This window comes from Mirounga leonina, unplaced genomic scaffold, assembly GCF_011800145.1.
Source record: "Mirounga leonina isolate KUSES-001 unplaced genomic scaffold, KU_Mleo_1.0 Mir_151, whole genome shotgun sequence".
NCBI classification, from domain to species: domain Eukaryota; kingdom Metazoa; phylum Chordata; class Mammalia; order Carnivora; family Phocidae; genus Mirounga; species Mirounga leonina.
The window spans coordinates 6403871-6427526 of record NW_023270377.1 but is presented as its reverse complement, the minus strand read 5'-3'; the positions used below and the strand labels follow the sequence as shown (position 1 = coordinate 6427526).

At 49.2% G+C, this 23656-nt stretch overlaps 1 protein-coding gene and 1 non-coding gene across 6 annotated transcripts in view; both read left to right on the top strand.

Moving 5' to 3' along the window:
- Positions 1-22436, top strand: part of ATG16L1 (autophagy related 16 like 1) — a 46971-nt gene extending 24535 nt beyond the window's left edge. For 2 of the 5 annotated variants that reach the window (XM_035006833.1, XM_035006832.1), the window contains 8 exons: positions 2025-2095; positions 2825-2896; positions 8014-8134; positions 8407-8512; positions 9757-9906; positions 10051-10098; positions 10611-10712; positions 11469-13503. In XM_035006833.1, coding sequence (XP_034862724.1) covers positions 2025-2095; positions 2825-2896; positions 8014-8134; positions 8407-8512; positions 9757-9906; positions 10051-10098; positions 10611-10712; positions 11469-11562 — 764 coding nt within the window. In that variant the 3' untranslated portion in view covers positions 11563-13503. Of the gene's footprint in view, positions 1-2024; positions 2096-2824; positions 2897-8013; positions 8135-8406; positions 8513-9736; positions 9907-10050; positions 10099-10610; positions 10713-11468; positions 13505-22393 lie in introns of those variants that run through there. The other 3 variants (XM_035006834.1, XM_035006835.1, XR_004679567.1) reach the window with 3 other exon arrangements.
- LOC118012764 lies at positions 7261-7488 on the top strand. The gene has a single exon (XR_004679825.1).
- Positions 22437-23656: the final 1220 nt, after the last annotated feature.

Here is a 23656-nt window from a genome sequence, read left to right as displayed (position 1 = left end):
AAATAGTTTGGGGGTCCTATTTTTTACCCTTTTAAAGTATCAGAAGAATGGCATTTTCTGCCCAGTAGGAGCATCTGTCCTTGCTCTATCAAAATTTTGCAGAAGCAGGGTGCCTGGGTGGTTCAGTCGTTAAGCGTCTGCCTTCGGCTCAGGTCATGATCCTGGGGTCCTGGGATCGAGCCCCGCATCGGGCTCCCTGCTCGGCGGGAAGACTGCTTCTCCCGCTTCCACTCCCCCTGCTTATGTTTCCTCTCGCTGTGTCTCTCACTGTCAAATAAAATCTTTAAAAAAAAATTTTTTTTTGCAGAAGCTCCATTGGGATGTTGACATACCTTCCCTTGGTGCCCTCTAGGTAAAGAACTTTGGAAAGGATTTTTTTTTTTTTTTTTTTTGATGGTTTGAAATCAACCTCTTATGTAGAATAGTATTTGTTGGTCATTTTTTACATTTTGGCAATGTGTTAACTGCCAGAGAAATAGACTGATACCTTGGGCATAAGCCAAAGCGATATTTCTTAGAATTTACAGCAATATTTTTATAAAGATCTAATCTAAATAAAGACCTGATTTGGTGGATATTGGCCTTTTCTGACTTTTGAAAATCTAATGAAAGCTAGGATCCAAGAAGAGGCATTAAATGTGCTATACAGGTATTTTACAAATAAATTCAGAGGGTGGGCTTCATCAACCAGTTTAATAATCCTGACCCTAAATGTATTTGACAGTTCCAAACCAGTATTCATAGCATAATTATTACCAGTTAGAAGTATTAAGAGAAAGGGCTGTTCTCTGAAATGTTTCCAATTTTGTGCTCTCCTTTTATGAACTTCTTTTTTAAGATTTATTTATTTTATAGAGGGGGGTGGCCTGGGTGGCTCAGTCAAGTGTGTCTGCCTTCGGCTCAGGTTATGATCCCGGGATTGAGCCCTGCATCGGGCTCCCTGCTTGGCAGGAAGCCTGCTTCTCCCTCTCCCTCTGTCTGCCACTCCCCTTGCTTGTGCTGTCTCTCTCTGTCAAATAAAATCTTTTTTTTTTTTTTTAAAGACTTATTTATTTTAAAGAGAGGAAGAGAGAATCTCCAGCAGACTCTGCTCTGAGCACGGAGCCTGACGTGGGGCTTGATCTCAAGACCCAGAGATCATGACCTGAGCGAAATCAAGAGTCGGACACTCAGCCAACAGACACCCAGGCGCCCCATCCCCTTTTATGAATTTGATTTGAATGATTCCCTAATTGTTTTCTGATCTTGTCATCCTTAAGGTACCTTTTAAAAAGGGGCTTAATCACATCATTTTGAGACTTGGACTCTTGTCAGTTTGTGCCTACATCATTAAAGTTCCCGCATGGGTGGCCAGAGATATCTGAGAGCAGGACCCAGGAGCCTCTGCTGGGTCTGTTGGTGAGGGCGGTTGTGGGGAGGAGAGTGCTGGCAGCCAGTTGGATTGCCAGAATCTTTGGTTCTCGGAGATGGGAAGTGTACAAATTCCAGAAACTCCAGACTAGCTTTACTGGCATTTTAAGGACTAGCCAGTTACACATAACTAAAAAAAAAATTTCTTTTCAGACCCTAATGAGAATTAACACATAGATTCTGAAAAAATTTAGTAGTCAGGTTCTACAGAAGTGATTGTTAAATCGATACAAATAGTGATCAAACGCAAAGGTGTATTTATCTGAATTACTGAGAAATTGCAGAACTAAAGGTCTCTAGACAGATTGACATGTCTTTAAAATTCCTGCACTTAATTCTTTGTAAAGCGAATTGGTGATTCTAAAGTTCTTGAAAAGAACAACATAGTGCCTGCGCAGTGCTGGGCCCTGCGTCGGCTTACACACGCATGGCCCCTCCAGCTGACCAGCTGTCTACTCTTGTCTCACTGCTGTGTTTGCCCCGCTGCTCTGAGATGCTGCCTCAGTGCAGGACGGCTGCTCTTTGTAGCCTCTAATTGGCTGCCACTGTGTTTCAGGTGCCCCGTTGTAACGTCGGTGTTGGCCGTACTTTCTCTCCTCTCTCTTTCTATCCAGATAAATGTGAGTTCAAGGGCTCCCTGTCTGGCAGTAATGCAGGAATTACGAGCATCGAATTTGACAGCGCTGTGAGTATCCCATGTCTGTGGAAATGAGTGCGCTTGCTTAGAAACCATTTAAGACATCCAGTTCCTGAAATTTAAAAATTACTCAGACGATTTCCCTGCTGTTCTCAATCTTAAGTCCAAATCAGTGTTAGGTCAGGATGCAGGTAGATTATAAATTCTGTGCTGGCTGTGACCGCATTGAAGTCTGGGTGGGGAAGGCAGGTCTGCGGTTCCCCGGCCAGTCAGTGCTTCTGCAGACTTGCTAAAGGCCCCGGCTGAAGCCCCAGCGGTGCAGGGGAAGGGGAGGGGGCCTATCTAGGTGCATGAGAGACGGGCAGATCTCAGGGAGAGTAGTTGGGGGAGGCTGTGGGAGGAGAGAGGCCGGTGCCTCTGGGCTCTGCAGCTTGGACAGTGTGTAGAGAATTGGTATTTGCCATTGCTGAAGGGGGTGGAAGGGGTGGCTTATGAACTCAAGAGGACAAGTTCCAGTTTGGGCTGGAGAGTCTGCAACATTCCAGCAGGATGGCAGGATTGAGCAAGTTCAGGAGCAAAGTGTGGATTTACCGCAGTTGGTGGGTTGACAGAATACCGGGGTAACAGTTGGTATTCACATCAGGTATGCAGCTTTTGAGCATCCAGTAAACCTTTCTGGACTTAGCTCTTAGGGAATTTGTATTGTGTGGACTGAAATCCTCTATTTTGTCTAAAATTTGTCTCTCCCCCACCCCCAACTCTCCCTTATTCCCATAGGGATCTTACCTCCTAGCAGCTTCAAATGATTTTGCAAGTCGAATCTGGACTGTGGATGATTATCGGTTACGGGTAAGACCCAGTTAAGAAAGTTAGTATAATCTCCAAACTTCGTGAGGTTCTCAAGGCACAAAATGTAGGAAATGGCAGGTTGATGAATTAGGAGAATCCTGTTTTCCTGAAAATCACACTTGATTCCCCCTGCCCTTCCCTTTCCCCCTTGGGAGAATTTGTGTTTCTGTGTTACATTCTTCCTTCATCTAAGATTTAGTTTCAAAATACTTGCACAAGGAAGCCATCAACATTTCACATAAAAGACTCAGGGTGTTCCTGTTCCTAAGAACTAGATACTTGGGGCAGGTGTCCGTTTTAGCGGAACTTCAGCAATCCCAGCATTGTTGTAAAAGTTGTTATGTCTCCAAGACTAATAATGAGCTCACAGAGTAAAGCTGCAAGTAGGACATAGGAGTACATGAGGGTGCACTTAGGATAGCGAGAACCACAACTTTGACACAAGGTGGGAGCAGGTTGGAGGGAAAAGGGGAAGGTTGGGGTCACGTGAAGGAATTCGCATGCGGACCCAAAGTTGTGGAGAAGTTGCTTGGCCTCCACAACAAAGACCAAAACTTGGTGGTTATAGCACTTTGGTTCTAATGAAAAACAAACAGCTTAATTTGGAGACACATTTTTCTCCTTAAGCCTGAAGCGCTTTTCACAAGCTCATTAAGCAGAGGCTGTTGAAAGGTAAGAGGGAGGCTGAGCTCTCTATGAAGAAAAAAGTTTGACACAAGCTTTTGTACATCAGCCCGCACGAGGCATGGCGTTGAGAGCCTCTTCAAGGTAAATCTGCAGAGAGGCGGGGAGCTGCAGCAGAATGGTCCGTTGCCAGTGGTCTGATTTGATGATGCCGGGATGCGGCTAGAAGAATCTTTAAAAATGCACAGTTAACCTATCACATAGGCTCTCCATTTTCTTGAAGGAGTTGTAGGGAACATCATCGGTATTAGATGCCAGTCAGTACCTCACAGGTGGTGGTGATCCTTCATTCTGAGTTGGAAGAAGATCCAGGGCTACACATGCAAAGTGTGGGGCGTGAAGCTGGCAAAGATTACGTTCCCTTGTGAAAGCTGAAGAGCCCGCTTTGTGTTCTTGTCTGAATGGAGGAATAGGGACGTGGGCCGCTGGGCTCCCGCGGGCAGGGCTGGACCCTCTGCGGAAGCATAGTCACATCTGTTCCCACACTCGAACAAGTTTTCAGTTGCAGCCCTCTACTTCTGCACCCTCAACAGGGCCTAGCCCGTTCTCGCAGCAGCATGGTAATCGGCCGTGGGCTGTGCTGTGCTCTATTAACCGCTGATCACTTACTGGTCACCTGCGACAGGGTTGAATACGTCTGCGGTCGTTAGTTTGCCTGAAGGAGAAGGGACTTTTCTTGAGTGGCTCCTATGGGTCAGACCCAGTACCGAGGTATTGTATGTACCCCATTGCTTTTTCATCCCCAGGGGAACAAGGGGAGGTAGGGTATGGGGAAACCAAGGCTCAGATAAGCCCACAAAATTGCCTAAGGAGCCACAGCTACCAGATGGGAATGGGAACTGGGCCCCGTGCTCGTCTCTGCTTGACCTGGACTATTCTAGTGCGTCTAGAGACTGAGGTACAGCAGAACTGTCTCACCGGGAAGAAGGACATACAGTCTTCCTTTCCTTCTAGACCCTTGGAGGAAAACAGCAAGCAGTTGAGGGGTCAGCCAGTTGTGCAGGATGATATTTTTCATTGGTAAAAGAGTTGTATTCAGGTGGGCATCAGCCCTTGGGTTGGAAATAAGGACCTGGGGTGGGAGCCGGACCTGGAAGACAGAGATCATAATGTTGGGAAACTTTTTTCAAGTGAGCTAGTTTGCAGAGGTGGGCCGAGTTTCACGGGAGAGGCCGCTCAGGGTGTTGGAGCACCAGGCTTCAGCTGGGCTTGCTGACGGGTTGGGGGCTGGTGCCAGGACGGTAGCCTCCTTAGCTGGGCTAGCTGGCTTTGAGGGCATCTGGCCTGCTCTCCGTGTATGTGTGATGAAGATCAGGAGGCTTTTTTAAATGTCTTCTCTGTGCCCAGAGACATGAAACTCTTACAGGGTCCAGGAGTAAATAGGCTCCCTCTTGTAGGAGGCTCTGGCTTCTACTTAGGCCCTAGTAAACAGAGGATGTTGGAAGACACGGAGGTCCCTGTTCTGAAATTCAGGATCCAAGCCCTTAGTGTTTATGATAAAGGGAATGGTGTTGGGAGAGGCCAGACTGCAAGCAGCAGCCGGCTGAGTGCTGGCTTTAAATCCTTGTAGTAAAGGTGTCCTAGAAACAGCCTGGTATTTACAGAGGACTCCCTTGAATAGCAGGTGTTTTAGACTCCCTTAAAAATCCAGAAGGTCCTTGGAAAATTGCCTAGCTGCTCTCTAAAATGTGACTTGAGGAACGGGGTTGAACAGCCCGGCTTGTTCACTTCTCTAATGTTGACGTGGAAAAAGTAACCACAGTGACAGGACTGGCTTTCAGATGGTGGTTTGTGCTTCAGAAACCTCCTCACCGAGTTCTGCATTTTTCTGGGGTCAGTCGACCGCTTGGTGCTCATGGTGGTTGCCTGCATGGTGGGTGGCCCTCGGGTCTGCCCTGAGGCACGGGGGGCGCCTGGCAGGGTGCTGGAGAAGAGAGGTCCAAGCTGCTCTGACGTCTGAACCCGCTGCCCCATCTCTTAGGAGCCGCTGTTTGAAAAAGGAAGATAAAACCTGAAAATTAAATAAATTGAATTGAATTGAATATTGAAAAGAAATATCAGAAACACCAAGTGGATAAAAATTTCACATAAATCTGATGCGCTTAAGATAAGGACTTTGTAAATTATGGAAAGAAGCCTGGAGGAAGCTGCGTTCCATACCTTTGAGGGCTTGGAGCTGGACCCCATCAGCTGGATTTCCTCCAAGGACGGGATTTGCCGAAGACCAGACTTTTTTTAAAAGGCAAGCTAACACACATATGAAGAGGCAGGAAATAACAGTATCCCTTTCCTTTCTTTCATCAATCCAACAGTTTTACTCTGGGAAATAAGCCTGGAGAAAGCTATGTGCCTATAGGCCGTTCACTGTAGCACTGTTTGTGCTCATGAGTTGGTAAGTGACCTCGGTGTCCGTTGGGCACAGAAATTTCCATTAAATTGTAATCGCCACTTGAAGATGACTTAACTCTCAGAGTAACCATGAAGGCTCTTAGCGGGTGCAGGAAGGAAGAGCATTAATGCTCCCAGCAGTGGGCCTTGTGCACGGATCACCTCGTTTGGTCCTTCTACTGAAACAGCGGGAGGAAGAGGTTCGTCTTTCACAGATGTTCGAGCCCGGCTGTTCAAAACCGGAGCATTGTGACCCCAGAGCCGGAGCATCTTCAGCTGTCACGTGGAAAACTACTTTGAGCAGTGGATAAATTTTTAGGAGTGTTTTCACATGAGGGCAATGAAAGTATTAACTCACAAAAATGAGTGTGCTCACAGCCCGTTTGTGAGCAGGGTCTCTTCCTCCGGAGTTTGCCAACTGGGATTTTACTTCTGTAGGAAGAAAGAAAACAGTGAATGTACCCAAAACTTTGATTTCTTTGATGTAGTTCTTTTCTCCGAACTTAATTTACATAGCGTGAGGAGTACCCTTCCCACGTGATCCGTACAGTTTGGCTGACCTGTGCTGAGTGGAATCCTTACTCCTGTGCTGTATTGAACGAAAGCCTTGTTGCTGGAGTGTTCGGGACCTTACGAGAAGGATCCGTGGGAGGTTTTTACACAGCCACGGCACAGCTGCCCCTTGGCTGGCGGCAAGTGTATGTTGTCGTTCGAGTTTCGGAGAGGTTTAAACGTGGGAGAAACGAGTCTTCGAATGTGTACCAGCTTCTCCCTTCGGAAGGGGGGATACGGGTGGGCCCAGGTTTTCCGTCCCTGTGGTGAGGTGGCATGGCTCCATTGAGCAGGGAGGGAAGATTGGTTTCAGAAATTCTCACGCTGAACATCTCACACCAAACTGAGATTTCCTCTTTGGAAGTCAGTGTGGAAACCCTAGAAGTAAGCTAGTGGCTGTAGTGAGTGTATCAGAGCTTTTTTTTTTTTTTTTTTTTAAATTTTTTTTTTTTTTGAGGGAAAAGTGGGGGGGAGCACATGAGGGGGGGAAGGGTCAGAGGAAGAAGCAGACTCCCCGCTGAGCAGGGAGCCCGATGCGGGACTCGATCCCGGGACTCCAGGATCATGACCTGAGCCGAAGGCAGTCGCTTAACCAACTGAGCCACCCAGGCACCCTATATCAGAGCTTTTAAAGGCTTATTTATTTATTGGTTGGTTGGCTGGGTAAAAAAACCTCAGTGAAGGCCTTCTGAGCCTTTGAGATTTTGCACTGAGAAGCATGTTGACCCACACTGAAAAGCATTCCATGGGGAGTAGTGAAAGATCTGACTGCCAGGGTCCCCTCCCCGCACCCTTGGCATCCCCTGGGGCTCCAGTACCTGCCGTGATGGGCAGAAGGGGGGTGGTGCTGGGCGGTGCCCTGGTGCTGGCTCCTTGGCCAGCACCCCACAGCTACCCGCCCAGGGGCTTGATTGTTGGGAGTGCTGCTTGCTATCTGTGGTTATGGTCTGACATTTCAAGCTGAGACCTCTGATTGAAAAAAAAAACCCAGGGGTTCTGATTGTTTATTTAAAGAGTCCTGATGTTCCCGTTTGTAAATTATGCCTGCAGGGAACCTGTCTGTTCTGGCTTTAAATAGGGCCTGGATTTTCAGAGGCACTGGGTAAAAATCCAGGCTTTTAAAAATTCTGTAATTTGATACAATCCAGACTTACAAAGAAGATTGCAAGAACACTACAGACTGGGGGGTATCTGTAAGAGTTTATTTCAAAAAGGTCCTCCAACTGCCCATCCCTCTTTTTGAGGAGAGAGGCACTTGAACTTGGCACTAGTGGTGTTGGATTTTTTGTTGTTATTTGTGCTGGGAGATTTATGTGCATCCTCCTGATTCTTCACCTCTGGGCCACACCAAAAGATAGGCTTTCTGGACGTTTAGTCGAGCCACATATCCTTTTGTCTGAACATTCCTGACCATACCTCCAGGTGTTTGGAGAAGCTAGCTCTTCCAGCATGGTGCGCCCCACGGCTTACCCTGGCTGTGTTCTCTCCCCTAGCACACACTCACGGGACACAGCGGCAAAGTGCTGTCTGCCAAGTTCCTGCTGGACAATGCGCGTATTGTTTCCGGAAGTCATGACCGGACCCTCAAGCTCTGGGATCTACGCAGCAAAGTCTGTGAGGAAATTCAGTCTCTCTGTCTATGTGTACGATTAGACATTAACCGCAAGGTGTTTGTTGCCACATGAAAGCCTATGCCTAGCGTGATACAGTTTGCATTGCAAGTCCGGTTTTATATGCAGAGGGGCGTTGAGGTTGTGCCAGCTTTCCGTGTTTGAGAGTGTGTTTAAATAAGGAGCGCTGGTTACTCAGGGCCAGAGGGAAGCGATGCTCCCTGCACAGCTCTGGAGCGGCCTCTGCTCGGTTACTAATGTTCGCTCTTCTTTCAGGCATAAAGACCGTGTTTGCAGGATCCAGCTGCAACGATATCGTTTGCACGGAGCAGTGTGTCATGAGTGGACATTTCGATAAGAAGATTCGCTTCTGGGATATCCGGTATACTACCCCAGAGCTTGGTGGGGGGCGCAGATGAGAGGGTCTTCCTGTGGCAGAGCTCTGATGAGGTTTTGTGTGTAGGGTGTGCTTTTTAAGATCCTGGAAGTGGCAGAAATGAGCTCCAGTCCACATTTATCTCAGTGCTTTGACATTCTGTACCCTGAAGTAGACTGTCTTGTTCAGCAGTCACTTATGAGCACACTGTGTGCTTTCGAGGCGCTTTGCCAGCTGCTAGGTAAACCAAGGGACAGCTAGATAGTCTGCAGTGTCGCAGGGAAGACCGATACGCAGGTCTGCAAGGTGTTCTGAAGTAGAGCCAGGCACCTTGGTCCAAGGACATGAGAGAATGCGTGTCAGGATGAGTCTTAGGAAGTGAGTGGACCTGACAGACTTTCCAGGCAGCACCGCCTGGTAGGTTGGGCCGTGGGCAGACAGGACTAGCCGGTGGTGGGTTGGGATCAGATGGCCTTTTATAAGTGACTTACTCCTGTAAGCCGTTGGGTGTTTAACAAAGGACCGCTCAGCACAAGTGCATAGAGGTGCTAGTGGTGTTTGGACGGTGTCCTGGGAGCAGGGGACCTCATCCCAGCAGTAAAGGAGACGTGGGAGTGTTTGAGGGAGTGTTTGCACTGGGGGGTGAGGGAGTGTTTGCACTGGGGGGTGAGGAAGGGGAGAACTGAAGCCAGACCGGGGACTGACTTGCCTAGGGCGGGGACTCTGCCCTGGAGTCCATCTCCACACCTGGAATCACCCAGCTGCACTTGGGGGGGCCCTGGAGCTGAACTTCGTAAGGCGGGGAGCCTGCGAGAGACCCCACGTTTGTCCGTGTACAGTACAGCATCCCAGACCTACCGGAGCAAGTTTATGGGCCCTTGGCCCTGTGGACACGTCATCACCGGAAGAGTACTGAATGGGTAGTAGCCCTGCTTAACTCGTGCTGAGCCGGAGCTCTGATTGGCAGTTACTATAGCATTCCCTAAATGGGCGAGGAAATTAATTCTTCCCCAATTCAGAGTCCTGGTACTTAAACTATTACTATAGAATGTAGTGAGAGAAAAATAATAAAAGCAGTCCTTGAGGTGATTTCTGTAAGATTGGGACATGTTCACTGTCCTTCAAGAGTAAGGCATTCCAGTCCAGTTACCTTCTTTCCCTCTCTCCATGGAGCATGGCGTCCTGGTCAACGTGGGGAAGTTCTGACGCTTCCGTGTTCCGTCTTCTCAGACTTCCCATCACTTTCGTAGATCGGAGAGCATCGTCAGGGAGATGGAGCTGCTGGGGAGGATTACTGCCCTGGACTTAAACCCGGAGAGAACAGAACTCCTCACCTGCTCTCGCGATGACCTGCTAAAGATCATCGATCTGCGAATCAATGCCGTCAGACAGACGTTTAGGTAACTGAAGACGTGCAGGTTTTGGTTTTATTTGACTCTTGCTGTTTTTCTGGGGGTCGCATGAACACCAGAGGCCCTGACCCTGCTCTCTCAAACCCCGAGTGGTGTGAGCTCTCGGGGTAATGGTGCTGTTGTTGGTTTCAGCGCGCCTGGGTTCAAGTGCGGCTCTGATTGGACCAGAGTTGTGTTCAGGTGAGTAGCGATGCTCCTCCTGCTCCGCCCACCCCCCAACCTGGTGCATCCCAGAGGGGCACGTGTCCACTGTCTCACCCCTGAGGGAGTGTCCAGGAGTGACCTGGAAGCTCAGCACCAGGGGTCACTGTCACTGTCTCCTTCCTTGCTGATGTTCCTAAGAGCTGTTGGAGGAGGGCGCCTGGGTGGCTCAGTCGTTAAGCGTCTGCCTTCGGCTCAGGTCATGATCCCAGCGTCCTGGGATCGAGCCCCACATCCGGCTCCCTGCTCAGCGGGAAGCCTGCTTCTCCCTCTGCCACTCCCCCTGCTTGTGTTCCCTCTCTTGCTGCCTCTCTCTGTCAAATAAATAAATAAAATCTTAAAAAAAAAAAAAAAAGTTGTTGGAGAGCTTCTAGGGAAGCTGCAGAAGGGCGGCCTCCTTTCCTAGTTCTCGCTCTGCCTGCCCAGCGCTTCTCCCACGGGATGCTGAATTGGGGGTGGGCGGTTGACACTTTTCTGGTCTTGTTCCACAGCCCTGATGGTGGTTATGTGGCAGCGGGCTCGGCTGAGGGCTCTCTCTACATCTGGAGCGTACTTTCGGGGAAGGTGGAGAAGGTCCTTTCCAAGCAGCATGGGTAAGGGGAACCCTGATGATAGCCCCCCTGAGGTTGTGTGGAGGTGCTGTGACTTCATCCTGGGGATCCTGCCCCCTTTGGGCATGGACTGAATCAGCCCCGGGAGGACAGTGTGCGCTCGCTGGCTTCGCTGTGAGCAGAGTCAGTGGGGAGAGGCCAGGGCCGCTCGTGCTTAGTGATGCGACAGGCTGTCCAGTTAGAGCCCTTCGAGTAGTGGCTGCTGGAGAAAGGTTGGGAAAGCATCCTCTCTGATTATTTAGCGCCGCCTCTCCCTCTTTCCTCTCTGCTGCTGCTTCTCCCTTTGGAGAGTCTGGTTGTAAACATAGATTTTCATAGACTCTTTTCCAGTCCTCCCCCGGGCTCCTGTTTTGCTTAGCTTTGTTCTCTCCACCCAAGCTCAACTGCTAGTTGGAACAGAGACGGGGCTTTCCTCCAGAACCACCTCTCCCTGCTCGCAGGGGCTGTGGCCACAGTCCACTCCTCAGTCGGTCCCCCGAGGCTCTTGTCGGAGGGTGGGAGCTACTGCCTTAGGGTAGACTTGGTACGACCTGACTCCTTTCATTCCTAAACTGCTTCCTAAAGTACAGTGCAGGGTTCCTTTGAGTTCTCATGTTCATTCCCAAGGGCCTGCCTGTGAGGGGCAGCAGTCCTGGTGAGCAAGCTGGGCGTTGGAGAAAGCCTTGCTCCCTGAATGTCAGGGGGCCTGGCGTTCAGTTCACTAAGATCTCACAGATGTTTTGACCTCTCCCATTGAAGCTCGTCCATCAATGCAGTGGCGTGGTCCCCCTCCGGCTCCCACGTCGTCAGTGTGGACAAAGGAAGCAAAGCTGTGCTATGGTCAGAGTATTGATGGCACCCCCGAGAGAGAGAGAGAGAGAGGAGCTGAAGCCGGCGAAGCACACAAGCCCCTGCGGGCTCTGTCCTGCACGTGGTGTGTTGGGTGTAGCTTCGACCTCCAGAGACAAGCTGGAGCCGCGTGGTGCCGTGGCCTACCTTTGAACAGGATTTCTGAGGATTTTAGCTGAGGTCTCTCATGGCCTGAAAGAATAACACTGAGAAAATCTGGCCCTGCAGTCACTTAGCAGAGGTTCAGGTTCTCGCCTTGCCTTGACTCGGGTGGGAAACACTACTGGCTCTGATCTTCCATACCTCAGTGGGGGAGCACGGGCACCTGCCGGCTTCCTCGCTGGCCGGCAGGGCCAAGAACGCCCCACGCGCACGTGCGGCTGTCAGTTCTCCCTCTGTGCTTTCTCCCGTCCTTCCAGAGTCGGTTCTGGCCCAATGCATGTCCTGTCACCTTGGGATGGTTTTCCTGGTGAACTCACTTGAATCATTGGATTAACAGAAACCCAAACAGGATTACCCCTGCCCTCAGCCCACAGGCACTGCCCTGATTTCTGAGGAGATGACAGGACCATGGTCCTCCCTGCTGGTCTCTGTCATTATTACGAGGCTCTTACTCTGATCTCATCTGATTACTGTTGGAATTTCCTTAGATCTCCTAAACCGTTCTTAGAAAGCAGCTGTTCTTCAAAGCTTCGGGCTTCCTTTTTCCCTAACAATGCTACACACCTATTTCTTGGTTGAGAAGTAAATCTCAGTTTGGTTACAAAATACTTTCTGGAGGTAGGAGAGGAAGTGCAGAAACCTTGCAGGGAAGCGGGGCTGCTGCAGGAATAGAGTGGCTCCCTGTGGCCATCTCTAGGCTCCCAGAAAGTGGGCGAGGCACACACCACCTTCCTCTGCCCCGTGTACCTCGGTGACAGTCGCTGGTGACAAGGGATTGGAAGCCTCGAATGTATTAGCCTGGAGCCAGCAGTTCCGGGTCACTGCCCCTTTGCCAAGCCTACGTGCAATACCCCCTCGGTGCTTTAGTTCGAGAAGCCCATTCCAAGAAGCATGGGAACGTCATCTTCAAGTTTCAGGAGTTCTGATTGAGGCCAGGGAAAAACTGGCCTGTGGCTTTTTTTTTTTTTTTTTAACATTTATCTTTACCATTTTACCTGTGTATATCATTTTAGTTCCTGAGTGACTGAAACACCAATACTTTCATCACTTTTTAATTTGCACTTTATTTCTTTCCTTCCACACTTGTTCTCTGGACAGCTGTGGGTATGAGTGCTGGAGCTGGGTGAGGAGGGGCGCCGTGTCCATCCTCCCTCTCTCCCTCCCCGGCCCCCCCCCCCTTTCCAGCTTATTGCTCCAAGAGCTCAAGGGGAGGTAGAATTCACAGGCCAGGGCGCATCTTTTATTTATTTAATTATGTTGCCCAACAGAACTTGATTGTAAATTAAAAAGAAATCTGTTATATACTTTTCAAACTCTGTCTCTTGGTGGTTATTGTATGCTCCTCTGTCCTTCAGAGAAAAAGCTGTTTCTTTCATCTGTTTTCATGGTATTCGTTCATTAGTAAATAACAGCTATTATTTTCCTGGGGTCTCTCCTCATCGTTCATCATTTAAGCCTCTGCTACCACTGCCTGTAAACCATTCCAGTTTCACACTGCATGTGAGTCTTAACACAGCAAAGGGTCTCGTGAATCTCCACGTCTGTCCTGTGAGCACCCAGCGAACTCAGGAGACTCCTGCCGTCCGCTCCACGCTGCAGCCGGTGTGAGCGCCCGGTTCCCCGCTGGAGACTTGTCTGTAGGATTGATGATGAGCCATACCTGTCTCCTGCTGGTCTCCGGCCTCTTTGCTGAAGGGGCATGAATTATTGTGCTAGGACAAATCCTGATCTCCCAGAGGCCCCCCCCTCCACTGCCCAAGACCTCTGTCCCATTCCCTTTTTTTTTTTTTTTTTTAAGATTTTATTTATTTGACAGCGAGAGCAGGAACACAAGCAGGGGGAGTGGGAGAGGGAGAAGCAGGCCTCCTGCCAAGCAGGGAGCCTGATGCGGTGCTCGATCCCAGGACCCTGGGATCATGACCTGAGCTGAAGGCAGACGCTTAACGACTGAGCCATCCAGGCGCCCCGTCCGGTTCCCTTAATGACTTTTACCGAGGGGCCAGCCAAACATCCGCTTAGCCCAGCACCTGGGGGCAGGATTCTGCTGTGATCTGAAGTCTCAGAGGCAGCCAGCTGTCTCCAAAAAGCCGAAGGAGCCCTTTGCAGTCACTTTCAAGAAGGTAAGTCATTCTTAAAAGAAGCGTAAAGTAAGCATTGCAGTAACCTCCAATTACCCTGTTTTCTTTGAACTTGGAGGGAAGCTTGGCTGCTCTCTACTTTGAACAGAGAGGTTTCGGTTTGAGATCCGTCTGCACCATGAAGTTCTCTTCAGGTTACCTGACTGCCAAGTCTGAGCTCTTTAGTGTGTGGGTTCACACAGCAGTGGAATAGGACTTCATCTGACTCACGGTCCTGACGCCTCCCATCTATCAGCTCATCTAGGCCCCTCTCCGCTGCTGCAGGCTATGCTGGTGAGGGTGGGAGGTGGGCAGAGGAGTTTCTCCATTTCCCAGGTGAATCCCGGGCGGTGGGAGCTCGTATGCTCCCTCATAAGTGGTGTCAGCTTTGACCCAGACGTTAACATACCTCAGAAGTTGAGAATTTTAAAACATTTTTTTAAATGAACTTGAATTCCCTAGGTCATTTCCCAAAATAGTGTGATAAATCAAGCTCAGTGCCTTATTCTTAAAGCATATGCCACATATACAGTAGTCTTGTCCTATAAATCTTGCAAAGCCCCTCTGCCTCTTTCCCGTCGTGGCCCACGGGAGATTGTGTATGGACACTGGGGTAAGTGGAGGAAGCTGCTCAGCCGGGAGGGGCCAGCCTGGCCGAGGAGTGGCTTGGTTGGGAAGTTGCAGATCTCTTAAGTGGACCAAGGTGTGCAGAGCTGCCTGTGTCTTCGCGTGGCACGGCACAGCCCTGCTCTTAGAGAACTGGACACTGAAATGTGCACTTGAAACTCCTCACCCGTGTGGGCGCCGGGAAAGAGCAGCCGTGATGAAATTCCCCTCACGAGACTGCAGACTGCGGAAACCACGGACGTTTCTGGGTTCCTGCGAGGCCTTGGATCGTAATCAGGAGCCTGTGGGTCTCAAATTCTGTGACCTGTGAAGTGTATCCCACGTCAAGGTGGGGGAGTCGCCAGAGCCTAGCGAGAAGCTGTTCTAGTGTCCTGACCCCCTAGTGGGCGCCCCTGCCTCCAATCTGCCTGCCCCTCCGGGCCTGCAGGGGCAGGCGGACACCAGACGGCCTCGGGCTGGCCACGCGGATGCCTTTGCTCCACTGCATCTTTTCTCTTGTGCCCTACGATAGTGCCCACTCACCAGAAATCCCATGTTTTCAAGCCAATGATAAACTTCGGAAATCTTGAATAAAGTGAAATGTACCCGTTTGTATAGGTTCTGGAAGAAAATCAAGGAAAAGTGATAGCATCCAATAAGATTCGTCTCCGGTCAAGGAGATTATTCTTAACCGGCTTCACCTCCGTAAAATTTGATTTTTGTACCTTGGGGAGCTCTGGCTTTCAAAGCACAGCCCTCCTGGTTTCCGTCTGTGCTTCCCAGCCCCCCTGCCTTCATTCCAGATACTTCTTCCATCCTCTGTGGGCTCCGGCCATGCTGGGTGCTCTCCTTGGTGACTTTTCCCCGTGGCTGCACAGCCCTGTCTAACCCTGGCTGACCTGCACCGTGAGCACATGCACGTCCAGTGGCTCCAGAACCCATAGGAAACTGCTGTGCAAGGAGCCCTGGTGCATCTACCCGCCACTCGGCGACTCTGCCCGAGGGTTTGACAGCAAACCTAAAGCATGTCACAGACTACCAAGGACACAGTGCCATAGTTAGCCTCGTAGGGTTGACACGAACTCCGTGTCATCAACTATCCGGTCCATATTAAAATGTTCCCAGCTGTTTTCAACTATGGGTTTTCTACGATGGGCTTGTTTGGATCAGGATCCAGCATAACCAACTACCTTAAAATGTAATGGCTTGAAACAACCATTACCCTCCCAGGCCTGTGAGTGGGCTGGGCTGGCCCAGTTGGGAATGGCTGGGAGAGGGTGGCCCCACTCAGGTCTGGCAGGCAGCTCGGAGAAGAGAATGGCGCCACCGGCAGCATGGGGACAGGAAAGGACTCGATTGCAGCCATTGTGGCAGTTGTCTTCAGTAAAGGCTCCACTCCGTTCTCCTTTTGGGTCTTTTATATTCTACAGCAATAGCTGTTGCTGATTTCTTTTTCTGCCCCGCACTGGATCTGGTTGACTTTCCCCATAGGAGCAGTACGTGTGTCCCACGTGAGAACAGTGGTCCTGCGCATGGCCATGTGCCAGGCTTCCATGGCTCTGGACCCCCTCGTGGTGCTCGGCACCGTGGGCACTCAGGTTTTTATCTAGTAGGACTGAATCAGCAAAAAGCAAACCAGGCAGCCCCAAAAGGGTGGGTCATAACCAGCCAAGGGGACGAGTGAGGAGGAGGAAGGGAGAGTAGTTAAAAACCTAAGAACAAACCACAGAGGAAGCGGAAGTGTTGTGTAGAAACTGTTCTGTGCGTGTATGTATAGGTTTTGGGTCACAGTGTAAAAAGTGTATTTCTTTTTTACTGGTTTTAAATTTATTGAAATTCACATAAAACTAACCATCTTAAAGTATATTCAGTGTTCAACCACCACCCCTGTCTAGTTCCAGCAAAAGACAGTTTTGAAACTGGATCAGTGTCCATTTTTTTCAAACTTTTGTTTCTTGTTTTTTTGTGTTTTTTTTTTTTTTTTTAAGTATTTATTTGACAGAGAGACACAGCGAAAGAGTAAACACAAGCAGGGCGAGTGGGACAGGGAGAAGCAGGCTTCCCGCCGAGCAGGGAGCCCGACGCGGGGCTCGATCCCAGGACCCCGGGACCATGACCTGAGCTGAAGGCAGACGCTTAATGACTGAGTCACCCAGGCGCCCCTCAAACTTTTTTGATGTATAGCAAGCAGCTGATCTATCTGAAGAAAAGCATGGACCCTTGTCTTAGCTCAGGCTGCTATCACAAAAAACCACAGATGGGGCAGCTCCGACAACAGATACTTCTTTCTCCCGCTTCTGGAAACTGGAAGTCAGGTCAAGGCGCCAACAAGGTAGGTTCCATCCCGAGGCCTTAGCTCGTCGCTGCTGTGCTCACCTGACTTCCGAGTGCACTTGCAGAGTAGAGAGTGGGTGTCTCTTACAAGGACACTAATCCTATCAGATCAAGGCCCCGCCCTGGGACCTCATCCAACCCCGATCACCTCCCAGTACCCCATCACACCAGGGGCTTAGGGCTACTTCCACGTGTAGATTTGCGGGGAGGGGTGCACAAACACTCAGTTCCTCCGAGAGGCCTCTCCCTAAGTGTGGACAGCTTCAGGAGAGAGCTGCTCAATTTGTGCTCGGCCACAAAATCCTGAAGCTGTTTCATGACCCCTAGAAGCCTCTCTAGTGTTGGGATCCATGTAGCGTGACAGGGATGAAGAAGCACTAAGGTGCACATCAGCCTCTCGTGGGAGAGGCCCAGGGGAAGTGTTGGTCAGGATCCTCCTGCCCCCACTCTGCACAGGACTCTCCTTTTAAGGGACTCCTCTGGGGGCGCCTGGGTGGCTCAGTCGTTAAGCATCTGCCTTCGGCTCAGGTCATGATCCCAGGGTCCTGGGATCGAGCCCCGCATCGGGCTCCCTGCTCGGCGGGGAGCCTGCTTCCCCCTCTCTCACTCCCCCTGCTTGTATTCCCCCTCTCGCTGTGTCTCTCTCTGTCAAATAAATGAAATCTTTAAAAAAGGGACTCCTCTGCACATTTGAGTCATCTCCCCAACCCTGTGAGACGGCAGATCACGGGCTTGCCTTCTACAGAGGCAGAAGAGGAAATAGCAGTGAGCCCAGCTACTTGCCCACGGTCTCAGGGGACTCATCAGGGGCCAAAGAACCTCGGACTCCAGCCTCGGGCTGTTTGTCCAACATGGAAACCTGGAGCACCAAGAGCCATTCTCAGCATGATGCCTCAAGATGGACATTCGAAATCTGCCCAGGTGTGGGACCCCAGGGTGGCGAGAGGGTGGCGATGTCCATGAGGAATGAACACCTGTGTCCTAATCACGGATAAGTCACCCATGGAAGAGATTAGACTAACTTGGGCAATGGAGGGAAGTAGAAGGGAAGCTGAGTCCTTCCTAACAAAGAATTTTCTCACGTGTCACACTCTTTCAAAGATGGTAATGACTTCCCCATCCCTGGAAGCATTCAACAACTTGTTGTGGATGTTGTAGAGGAGAGCCAAACAAGGGATGGAGTGTGGACTACATTCTTTTTATTTTTGATTTTTTTAATTTACTTTTTTTTTTAAGTCGGCTCCACGCTGGGTGTGAGCCTCAATACAGGGCTTGAACTCACGACCCCGAGATCAAGACCCGAGCTGAGATCAAGAGTCAGATGTTTAACCGACTGAGCCACCCAGGCGCCCCTGGACAACATTCTTTTTAAAGTCTGCCCAACTTGAGAACCCACAGGATTCCATTTATGATTTCAGATACTCGAAGCCAGCCCAACCTATAACAGCCGTCTATTCCTTAGGCCAGTTGACCAAGAGGTCCATGTTGGAATTAAGGTGGCTTTTAAAAGCTGATTCCCTGGCACTCTTTGTAAATAGAGTTGCCCGAGTCTTCTCAGGTGCTCTCTGCTTCAGGGAAACTGAGGCAACGAGGATACAAGATTTTCATTTTGTAGTTGATGTTTAGCCGGGTATACTGGTTTTCCTCATGCATGTGCCTTAATAAAGCCCTAAGACGATCACCTAAGCCTGAAGCCCATGAGCTTCTTAAGCTGAACATCCCCAACCCGCCACCCCCGCGAGCTGGCTGGCGCTGTGTTTGGTCCCTGGGGGTGAGGCGCAGGCTTGGAGCAGGCTCTGGACCCCAGATGGGCGAGTACTGCTGTCACCAGTGGTTCCCAGACTTGGCATTCATAGAGCAATTTCCAAAATAACTCTAGGGGAAGGCTGGCAACTTTATTTTGGCCAAGTAAGGATTTTCTTTTTTTTCTAAACGGCCATCTACTCTCATCTTTATTTTATAAAAGAAAGGACATTTTGTCCTTACGCTTAGCAGCTGCATCCTGAAATATTTATGAGTAAAGTGTCATGATGTCTGCAATTTACTTTCAAACGGTTCAAAAGGAAAAAGCAATAGGTGAGCGCACGCGCTGAAGCATTTATTGTCAAATCTCACAGTGGACCACGTGGGCGTTTATTGTATTATTCCAACTTTTCTCTATGTTCTAAACTTCACAATAGATTTCAGAAAATGAAAAACTCGTGGCGGGAGGCGGATCAGTGGTTGTCGGAGATTGGGGGGTTGGTGGAGGAGTTGACCAAAATAGGGGGGCCAGGGAACTTTTGGGGGGTGGAAAGGTTATGTCTTTTTTTTTTTTTTTAAGATTTTATTTATTTATTTGCGAGAGAGAATGAGAGACAGAGAGCATGAGAGGGAGGAGGGTCAGAGGGAGAAGCAGACTCCCTGCTGAGCAGGGAGCCCGATGCGGGACTCGATCCCGGGACTCTGGGATCGTGACCTGAGCCGAAGGCAGTCGCTTAACCAACTGAGCCACCCAGGCGCCCTGGAAAGGTTATGTCTTAACCATAGTGATAGTTAAACTCATCAAACTGCACTTTAAAATGGGCACAATTGCTTGGATGTAAAGTCTACCTCAATCAAGATAGGGAAAAAGAAGAAGGACATTTTAATATCCAAAAATTGAGGACTTCATAACCTCAGAAAAAAAGGAGGACAGTCCTTTACAGTGAAGACATTTGGCTCCATGACAAAGTTTACAACTGTGCCCTTGTTTTTCTTTCTCATTTTTCTGCCAAGTAGAGACAAATTCATCACTGACCAGAGGCTGGGAATGACTACCAGAGACTACATTTCCAAAATGCATGAGGTCCGGTACCCAGTCCACCGCCCCGTTTTCCCCACCTGCCAGGAATTGGCGGGTCAGTGGCTGAAGTCCGTCAGTCTGCACCCCTCACCCCCAACCCCCCCCCCCCCAGCCACCTGGTGCCAACAAAACCATGAGAATTGGTGTCCCAAGAGCAGCCAGAGGTGAAAGCCGGTCCCGGATGCTGCAGCCCTTCCAATGGGGACACTAAAAGAAGCACCCCGGTCATTCGTCTTTCTCTTGTTGGGGTGTTTTTAAGGGGAAAATCAGATACTCTTTTAAATTTATAACAATGTTATCTTTTAACCTTTCTGCTATAGGAGAAGTAAATGACTTGGAGAAAATTTTTTTTCTCCATTTATTTTATTTTTATTTATTTTATTTTTTAATTATTATGTTATGTTAATCACCATACATTACATCATTAGTTTTTGATGTAGTGTTCCATGATTCTTTGTTTGCATATAACACCCAGTGCTCCATGCAGAACGTGCCCTCTGTAATACCCATCACCAGGCTAACCCATCCCCCACCCCCCTCCCCTCTAGAACCCTCAGTTTGTTTCTCAGAGTCCATGGTCTCTCATGGTTCGTCTCCCCCTCTGATTCCGCCCCTTCATTTTTCCCTTCCTGCTATCTTTTCTTCTTCTTCTTTTTTTTTAAACATATAATGTATTATTTGTTTCAGAGGTACAGGTCTGTGATTCAACAGTCTCACACAATTCACAGCGTTCACCATAGCACACAGCCTCCCCAGTGTCTATCACCCAGCCACCCCATCCCTCCCACCCCGCCCACCACTCCAGCAACCCTCAGTTTGTTTCCTGAGACTATGAATTCCTCATATCAATGAGATCATATGATACATGTCTTTCTCCAACTGACTTATTTCGCTCAGCATAATACCCTCCAGTTCCATCCACCTTGTTGCAAATGGCAAGATTTCATTCCTTTTGATGGCTGCATAATATTCCATTGTGTATATATATATACCACATCTTCTTTATCCATTCATCTGTTGATGGACATCTTGGCTCTTTCCATAGTTTGTCTATTGTGGACATTGCTGCTATAAACATTGGGGTGCACGTTCCCTTTCGGATCCCTACATTTGTATCTTTGGGGTAAATACCCAGTAATGCAATTGCTGGATCGTATGGTAGCTCTATTTTCAACTTTTTGAGGAACCTCCATACTGTTTTCCAGAGTGGCTGCACCAGCTTGCATTCCCATTGGAGAAAAATTTTAAATTACAGACAAGAAGAAAAAATTAAATACAACTAAAACCTGACATACCTACCACACAGAGACCACTGTTGGATATACATGGATATATGTGGATATACATATAGGTATGCGTACGTGTGTGTGCATATATACACACACAGTGTGTGTGTGTTTGCAAGGTGTGGTCGTATTACACATGCCATCCTATGACCTTTGTGTGGTCACAATCTCTACCTTCCTATTCCAGATATTTCTGTCTTACACGTCACCTAGACCCTATTCAGATTTCCTGATGGAGCCAAATGTCCTGTAGATCCTGTTTTTCAACTGGAGATCCAGTCTGGGACCACGCATTACATCTGGATGTTGAATCCCTTGAGTGTCTTTTAATTGAGTACCTCCCTTTTCTGTGACATTGGCTTATGAAAGACACCAGCTACTTTTCCATTCATCTGAGAGCTCTCTCATGGTGTCTTCTAGCTTGTTCCTCTGTTCCCCACATTTCCCATAAACCAGAAGTGATGTCAAAATGCTTAATGGATTCCAGTTCACCCAAGGTGATACATCATGTCTGGCTGGCACCATTGTCAATGCTAAGATTGACCATGGACCATGCCTGGTCCCCCGCTGTGCAGCCAGGCTAGCACCTTGTGATGAGCCCAGGATCCATTTGCCATCACTGTGGTGCTAACAGGGACAGCCATATCTCCATCAGCTCTTCACCTGATGGTTTTGACCCCAATGAATAATCTTTGAGTCAATCATTTCATCAGTAACTTTAGAGGGAATTTTACGATCATTCAGCTATGATAAGACCAACAGATCAGGAAGCAATGGCCCCTGAAAAGATAATTTGTTACAGTTCTTGAAAGGAGGGGGCAGCCTCTGCCACTTAGGGCCACCTGGGGAAGCACCATGTTTGGTCAGGAGGCAGAGGGATGGAGGGGAAAACACGGGCAAGAGTCTTCTTGTGGTTTCCACAGGAAACAACTGGTGAGGCAAGATAAGTGGGTTTAAGATTGGAGAGTTTGAATAACTTCATCTGGCTCTATCACCATAGAGTGAAACGGGCTTTCTCCAGTTGGCTGAATCCTGGTCTGGGGATGATTAGGGCAAAGCACTAGTGGCTCAAGCCTGTCCCAGGAGGAACCAAGGCCACTGAGGCGCCTGGGCTCCGATTGGTTAGTTCGCATATGAAAGGCAGTTTGCTGTCTCTAGGGAAAGGGGTAGCCTGGGAGGGGCAGTCTCTCCAGGGTCCACAGAGCCCCTGTCAAAGCATCAGAAACACAGAAAATAGGGGGCACTTCGTTGGCTCCATCTGAAGACCATGCAACTCTTGATCTTGGGATTGTGAGTTTGAGCCCCATGTTGGGCGTAGAGTTTACTTAAACAAACAAACTTAAAAACATACAGCAAATCAAAAGTCATGATTATTCCAATCAGAGTTTGTCAAAGCATGTTTTTCTACTTCCATCATTCCTTTTGCATTTAGTAGCTGGCATTTCTCTGTTAAAAAAAAAAAAGTTTTCTCCCATAGAAATTAAAAATATTGTTTCTTAATTTTAGCTATTACCAGCTCTCACACTGTTGCTGACTCCTCCAGTGACTCCTCCATGTGCTGTAAGTATAGTGAGATCCCTCTTCTAGATGCTGGAGATGGGATAGGTACAAAGAAGAATCTCTGCACTCCCGGAGCTTACATGCTAGTAACGACGGGGCAGGGGACAGACAGGAAACAAGATACACGTATGGGACACAGTGACAAGTGCTATGGAGAAAAATAATAAAGAGGAGGCGGCGAGTTTTGGGTGAAGTGGCGCGTGATAGGCAGCAGGGTGAATGGGGTCACACTGAAGTAAAGACCCAGAGGAACACAGGAAGCAAACCAAGGGGCTCTCTGTGGGAAGAGTGTTCCAGAAGGGGAAGAAGGCAAAGGCCTTAAGGCAGGTTTGAAGAAAAGCAAAGAAAACAAGTGGGCTGGAGCAAAGTGGGTGAGTAGTGAGAACTAAGGTCAGGGGCGCCGGAGTGGCTCAGTTGATCAAGCTCAGGTCTTGATCTCAGGGTTGTGGGTTCAAGCCCCGCATTGTGCTCCATCCTGGGCGTGAAACCTACTTTAAAAAAAAAAAAAAAGAGGGTCAGAGGTAACAAGGGATCAAATCTTGGAGGGCTTGCAGACATTGTCTAGGCAGGGAGGAAACCCCCGGAAGTTTCCACAGATGCTAACATTTCAAATGTTAGAACAAGCTTTCTGCTTAGACTTGCTTCATTCCCAGACACCATGTCAAGTTCAATATGTAAATGTGTTAATGGCTACAGAGTCCCGTCTGTTTATTCCCTGTTCTTGGAAGCAGCTGTTGAACGCAATGGTGAGGGAAACAACGGGATGGGCCCCGGCCCTTCTGGAGCCTCGAGTCAAGTAAGGGAAGAGAGACCATACAATAATCTCCCACACAAGGTCAAAGGCAACTGTGCCTCCAACCCAGCCCGGGAGGGAGGTTGGGGAAGGCTCCCAAGGATGGGACTCCTCTCTTCCAGCAACTGAAGTGTGAAAGGAGTCAGCAAGTTGAAGAGAGAAGAGGATTGTTCTAGGCAAAAAGAACAGTGTGGGGGAGCAGGGGGGTGTGGTGCAGGATGATGTGGAAAGTGGGTGCCCAAGTCCTTTCTGAGAACAGCGGGAGATACTAAGCGGAGAGGACAGATCAGGGCTCGGAAGGGCCCTCGTCCACTGTGGAGAAGGGCCTGGAGGCTGGAGATGGACGGAGTCAGACAGCAGGAGACATTATGGTCCAGGAAAGCAAAGGGGGTGCTGTGGACGCAGGAGGAGGCTCT